Consider the following 6,857-nt stretch of genomic DNA (forward strand, 5'->3'; position numbering starts at 1 on the left):
GAGGAGAGATTACTAGACAGCCCTCCATCTTCTGGGTAATTTCCTAATTTTAGAACACCACTAAGCTCCATCCCATAAAGCAACTTCTCCTTGGGCCTATGCAAAACAGAATGTTCAGTAATTCATCATTTTAATAGGTGCTGGAGTTCAATCAATAGCTAGATATTTGACAAAGCAGTTGATTTTTCCAAAGAGATTGAACTTCTCAAAATGGCCTTCTTGTCTACCTCCCATCCCAACTCCCCAGCTCCAAAACCAAACTTCATTTCTAAATCAAAATACATATATATCTTTGACCTAATCCTACTCTAAAGAGAAATAGAAGCCATAAATAATCCTGAGGAACTACTGAGTTCAGAGAGATTTGAGAGTGTGGAACTGGAGGTTTTTAATTATCTGTGCCAAAATATCACAGAAGAAAGAAAAGAAGGGCCTTTGCAATATTCTTCAACCACGTAAACTTTGTTCTATGTGGTAAGCACCTACTGTATGCCAGACCTATTTATAAACTAACATTAGTGTGTTCAGAGCCTGCCAAACACAAAGATTATATTAGAATCAAAGACTTCAAATATGGGACCTAGATTATCCCATGTATTGTGTAATGTGGAAGGAGAACAAACAGCAACATTTGTTACTTACATACACTTTGTGCATGTGGAGGAAATGAACTGGTTCACACAGAGAGAATTAAAAACCTAACAGGTGTCTGAGCAAAGGGATTTTCTTTAAAGTCTATTTTGAAGTGTACAAATGACTTACCCCACCCATGGCTCCTGAAAATGTCTTCGCATTTAGATTTAATGGAGTATGATAGACGCTAGTGAAAGTGTTGTTCTTGGGGTTATGGCTACAAAAAAATAAATACAAATCAAAATTAGAAATGCACTTTATCCAAGATGATTGAGTGGCTCTTCTTGTAGTTATTTTTTAAATCAATAAATGTAAAATTTAATAATTACATTCAGGATTTTTCAAGCAATGAGTCTTACGCGGAAAAAAGTCAAACCAAATAAACTCAACATATGCTATACTTAAAGATAAAATTTAGTAGGATATGAATACTGGAAAACTTTGTGAAAAACAGAAAAGAATTTGAAGATTATCTAAAACAAAAACACTTTAAAAGTTCCATATGCATAGCAACAACAGTTATATTGTGCTGGGCAATATTAATAATTTGAAGTTCTTCACAGTAGATAGATTTAATCATTTATAAAAAAATCTGAAGATTTCTGTCTATTGTATAAAATTCCACATTAGCTGTCTTTGATAAGTGAACAGTTTGAGGGGACATTCTTTGGATTTAACCCTAGAGTATTTGATCTGAAACTTTAGTTGGCTACTTATTGAAAAACAAGCAAAACGCAAGAGGTCAGGGAGGGGTCATTACACACTTACGCATGACAGTATGGCTTTTTCTGGTGACTCACAAAGTTATTCACAGACAGCATCATCTTGCAGACTTCGCAGTGAAAACATGCCTTATGCCATATCTACAAATCACATAGAAAAGATTTGGTGGTTACTTATTTTTTTCCCAGACCCTAGATTGTTATGTGTTCTAGGGTTAAAAAAAAAAATTGAGATTTAGGGATTGTGATTTAAAAAATTAAAAACCACATGCACAGATATAATATGTTAAGTAAGTGGAAACTGCTCTGAGGCAACATAGACCTAGAAATGGTTAGAACCTAACAAATATATGAAAATACAACTTTTTCTTGTGGTTCAAAAAAGAATTCCCATATCTTTATGTAAGAAGATAAATTCCCATGTTTGTTTGTTTTTTTCCAAAAGCTAAGAACTGTCTACTGACCTGATCTATACAGCTGATCTTCTCAGCAGGATAAACCCCGTAGCCACACCTAGAGCAAGCCTGGACATTCATCTTGGAGTCTGAAGACAGAAGACAAAGAGAGGCCACAGGCAAGAAATCCAGGAAAAACCACCAAGCTGGTTGTTCAAGTCTCCAAAATCCCAACCACAACTAAACCCCTGTGGGCACCCTGATCTTTCAGAATCCAGCTTCCACTTTCCTTTGCTGACCTTCTGGTTGGAAGTCAGCAGCTGGTTGGTTTTTAAAGCTGCCACTTACTCCAGAGACTATTTTGGCAACTCACTCAGCACGCATGCGTCTGGGAAATAAGGTGGAGGTATTTCTAGCTGACACGCGTCTCTAAATAGAAAAGTGAACTCACAACAGCATCATGTTTATGTGGAGAACCAAATCCTGCTGTATGAGCAGCCAGCATGTAGTAGCTGAGCACCAGTTGTGATCATAACCCAAGAAAAGAACCTAAAGAATACACCAGGCATCAGCCAACAGTGGAAATAGCAAAGCTGGCTGTAGGCGTCCCATGACTAAAGCAGACAGGCCAGCTCCCAAAATGCAGGAAATAAAGTAGGGTTGATTCACTTTTCCAGAAGGGTAAATACGATATTCAAATTTTATCTTTATTTACTAAACATGTTTACAGCAGCAAAACTGTAAACTTAGTAACATACTAGTTTGTATTTAGCTTCCACTGGAATGCAAAAATAAGAACTGCCAGTGTATTGACCTTTGTGTATTTTCCTGGAATGTTCCAAAAAGGCCCATCTGCTTATTCTCTTGCATCACAGACCTTATCAAGGGTGGCTGGAAGATAGTAATCTTTGTTCCTGGCTTTGTGAAGCGCTCAATGCCTTCAGTCTCTGCTTAAATGTTACTTTATCACTTTATAGGAATACTTTATATAAAATGGTAACTTATCAACCTCCTCTAAGCTCATTACCTTCTCTTCCTTCCATTTGCTTTTTCATCTTCAGAGCAGTTATTGCCATCTGAAATGTTAAACATTAGTGTAGCAAGTTTTGAAAATTACATTGCCTCAATGAAAACAGAAGTTCTACTGAAACAAGATACTTAGTCCTTGTTGCTACTTCTTTATCCCTGGGGCTTAGGACAGGGCCTGGCACTTGAAAGGTACTCAATAAGTCTTTATTGAATGTATGAAACAAATGTAATACACCAAAATGCCTGGACAGGACAAGAGTGAAGTCGTGGGTACCTATAACCTCCCCATGGATAAGCACACACCCATCTGCAGCATTGCCAGATATTCTGATATTTCCAGAGAAGTTAGAAATCTGAAGTCATGAAACAAATTTGTATTATATAACACTGAGAATAAAACAAACAAGCCATGAATGGTATTTTTCTGGCAGGCTACCAATTTGTGACCTTTGACCTCAGTGCTCTCCATTTAGGTAGGGTGTCCCCAGGTGGGGTGGAGAGAAAGCTGCAGCTGTTTGTGTTATGCTAGGACAGCCAGGGGAAAGAAGGATCCTAGAAAGAAAATGAAGAATCACATTCCAAGAGATGAAGGGCAGACAGGGTCAGGTCTGAAGCTGTCCCATTCAGGACACAAGGCTGCTCTCTCTGTCTGAACTTGAAGCAGGAACTCCAGGCTCAGCCATTCCCATAAGAAATGTGACCAGGGCAGCAGGGCTGCTACCAGACAGAGCAAATGGGGATGGCAACTCTGGATGGTTTGCTCTGTACCAGACTTTTCAAGCCTTACCTCAAAGTACAAGGGGAATCCCCAAAATCCCTGAGAATAAACTTCCCCGAGTGTAGAGGGCTGGGTAATCATGAGCACTTTCATTGAAGGAAAGGAGTACCTAACATTTCTTCCCTGCCAGCAGCCTTGCTTGCAGGCTACAGCTGTTACAACTTCTCAGCCTTACTTGTGACACCGACGGTTACTGAGATGAAATATTTAATTTGACCTGTACCGTCATTTCTGCTTCATTAGATGTCAGAAATTGAGAGGAGAAACAAGCCCATAGAACTAGAAATGGGATAACTGAAGGGACTAGAAGCAAATACTCATGGCCAGGGCAAGACAGACACAGGCCTCATCTGTCTGACAGATGCTGTGGTTTGAATGTGTCCCCTAAAGTTCATGTGTTGGAAACTTCACCCCCAGTGCAAGCGTTGGGACGGGAGCCTAGTGAGGGGTGATCAGTGCACTAATGTGCTCATTGAGAGAGTGGGTTGTTATAAAGTGAGACTGTCTCCCCCTTGCTCTTGCCCTGTTCCTCTTTCTGCCTTCTGCCACCAGATGACATAGCAAGAAGGCCCTTGTCAGATGCTGATGTCATGCTTTTGGACTCCTGAGTCTCCAGTCTCCAGGACTGGGAGCCAAATATATTTCCGTTCATCGTAAATCACCGTTTTAGGTATTCTATTACACCAGCAGAAAACAGACTAACAGACACAGTGCAAGCTCCGTATCACCACTCTCCTCTTTGGTGTTGCTCCTCCTTTTTGTCCTTGGCACAGGGATTATGTCAGGCCACTTAAGTCCAAACGAGTGAGCACAAGAGGTTCTTCTGGCCTTACAGAGTGGTTCAGACAGCATAGGTGTTAGCTTGGCTTCTCCAGAACATAGAACCTGAGGCAAAGACTTATATGCAAAGACCCTCAAGGTATAAGCCTGGGTCCAGCAGGCCCATCTCTTACTTATCTACTGTAAATTTGTACTTCAGAGTTATACTGTGTGTCTCAGTACCTTTCCCTGAGGGATACAGGAAGCAATCTGTGTGTTTACCCACTTGGTATGATGAACAGCAAGGAGTGTGCACATGAGCAAAAGTGTCAAAATGGGATTTGGGATCCACCTTTATGCTACATCTAACTGGTTTTGCGTATGTTTACCTGAGCATCAGAGGGGGTCCAGTAGACCCACACCACTCCAGGATTTCTTTTTAAAAAAAAGTTTTCTTTTGATTTGTCTGGCAGAAGTAGCCCAGTTCAGTACAATGGCACATGAAAAACAAGATTTGCTAGTTTTGAAGGAGGCCAAAAGTTTTGAAATGTTGCAATTTTAAAACAAATTGTATAGCACAGTCTTTGAATTTCAGAACGATGTAATATTGGCTTCATAGATAGCAAAGAAAAGCAAACTGGTACTGCTGATGGTCAAAAGTGAATCATCAGATTACTCATGCATGGATGATGAAGATGATCCATTGTAGTAAAAACACATGCTTTCATAACGGAAGAGTGATGTGCATGGATGATGATGATGATGATGTGATGATGATGATGATGATGATGGCTTTGACATTCGCCATGTGAGCCAAAGTTCCTGAGAAAATGAAATGGAGCAAGAATTGACTGATACAGGCACAAGGGAATGCAGACCTTCTAAAAAATTTTTTATTTTAAAGAGTGAAAGAAAACAATGACAAAATAACAACAATGAAGACCAAAAAACAAAATAATACAAAAACAATACAGGGTTTCAAAACAAGATGATAGGAATCAACAATGGTTGTTACATTACACATTGTTATCTTCAACGAAGTTGGTCAGATTACCAGATGCAAGAATGAAAGATTGATCAAACAATTAAAGACAATGACAAGCAATAAAAACACATTAGAAATGATACAGAGCTTCATCAAACAGATGGTAGGAATTCAGCAATGGCTGTTATATTGCATGCTGTTGTCTTCAAACCAGTTGTTCTGATTTCCAGATATAAACATGCAAAACTGGTTAAGAGAAAAGAAAAAAACCCCAACAATTTAAGCATTAACTTTTCCTTTCAAAAAGCCGACAGACATCAGCAACGCACTTATCTCAGCTGTCCTTGTGTATGCATATATTTTTTTGCTTTTTCTCTTCAATTTTAAAGAGAAAATATCAAAAACAAAATAACAACAACATACGCATTAACAAAACAGCATAAAAACAATGAAAATGATGCAGAATTTCAAGACAAAGGGAGAGGAAATCAACAATAGTTGTTATATTGCATACTGTTATTTTCAAAGTAGTTCTGCAGATTACCAGATATAGGCATGCAAGATTGATCAAAAAAAGTTAAACATTAGCTGTTCCTTTCAATAAACCAGTAGAAACTAGTATTACAATTATCTTAGCTATCTTATGTATATAAATATAGCTATTTTTCCCTTCTCTTTTTTTTTTTTCTCTTTTCCCTCAACGCAGTTGTCCCTTCCAACTTGAGCAGTTTTTTTTTCCTTTCACAATATCTATTGTAGTTGTCAGACTTTATTTACTCTTTCAGGTTCTTACACTAGGGAAGCAATATGATGTTTGTACATGTGAGTCTGATTTATTTCACTTACGAGTATGGCCTCAAGTTGCATCCATTTACCTATAAAAGCCTCTAGATTATTTTTCTTTATAGCTGAGTAATACTCCATTATATAAAAATACATCTTTTTTATCCATTCCTCAATTGATGGACATTTGGGTTGTTTCCAAGATTTAGCTATTACAAATTGCTCTGCTATAAACATGGGTGCACATATATCACCATAGTATGATATTTTCTGTTCTTCTGGACAAATACCCAGGAGGGGAATAGCTGGGTTGAATGGGACCTCAAATCCTAGTTTTTTGAGGAATCACCACAGTGATTTCCACAATGGTTGTACCAGTCTACACTCCCATCAACAGTGGAGAAGGGGTCCTTTCTCCTCAGAGCCCCTCCAACATTTGTTATTTGTTGATTTATTGATGATAGTCATTCTTTGAGGGGTGAGATGGAATCTCAGTGTTCTTTTCATTTGCATTTCTCAAATGAGTAATGATGTTGAACATTTTTTCAGCAATTTATTTGCCATTTGTATTTCTTTATCAGAGAAGTGTGTATTCATCTCAGATGTCCATTTTTGGATTGGGTCTTTGAATTTTGGGGCCTGATTTTTTTAATTCTTTATATGTTCTAAGTAGGAGTCCTTTATCTGAGGGACAGTTGGCTAAAATTTTCTCCCAATTCATCGGTTTTTTCACCTGTTGAAATCACCTGTTGGTGATTTCTTTCCATATGCAA

The 6,857-nt window shown here is 38.3% G+C and overlaps 1 protein-coding gene across 2 annotated transcripts in view; it reads right to left on the minus strand.

Annotated features, from left to right (window-relative positions):
• The window catches only part of Nrap (nebulin-related anchoring protein), a 65,346-nt gene extending 63,279 nt beyond the window's left edge, over positions 1 to 2,067 (minus strand). For both annotated transcript variants that reach the window (XM_005387785.2, XM_005387782.2), the window contains exons 1-3: positions 1,820 to 2,067; positions 1,402 to 1,496; positions 763 to 850 (exon numbers count right to left, since the gene is read on the minus strand). In XM_005387785.2, coding sequence (XP_005387842.1) covers positions 763 to 850; positions 1,402 to 1,496; positions 1,820 to 1,891 — 255 coding nt within the window. In that variant the 5' untranslated portion in view covers positions 1,892 to 2,067. The remainder of the gene's footprint in view (positions 1 to 762; positions 851 to 1,401; positions 1,497 to 1,819) is intronic.
• Between the last annotated feature and the right edge of the window lie 4,790 nt (positions 2,068 to 6,857).

This window comes from Chinchilla lanigera, unplaced genomic scaffold (assembly GCF_000276665.1).
Source record: "Chinchilla lanigera isolate Chin_1 unplaced genomic scaffold, ChiLan1.0 scaffold00030, whole genome shotgun sequence".
Classification (NCBI taxonomy): domain Eukaryota; kingdom Metazoa; phylum Chordata; class Mammalia; order Rodentia; family Chinchillidae; genus Chinchilla; species Chinchilla lanigera.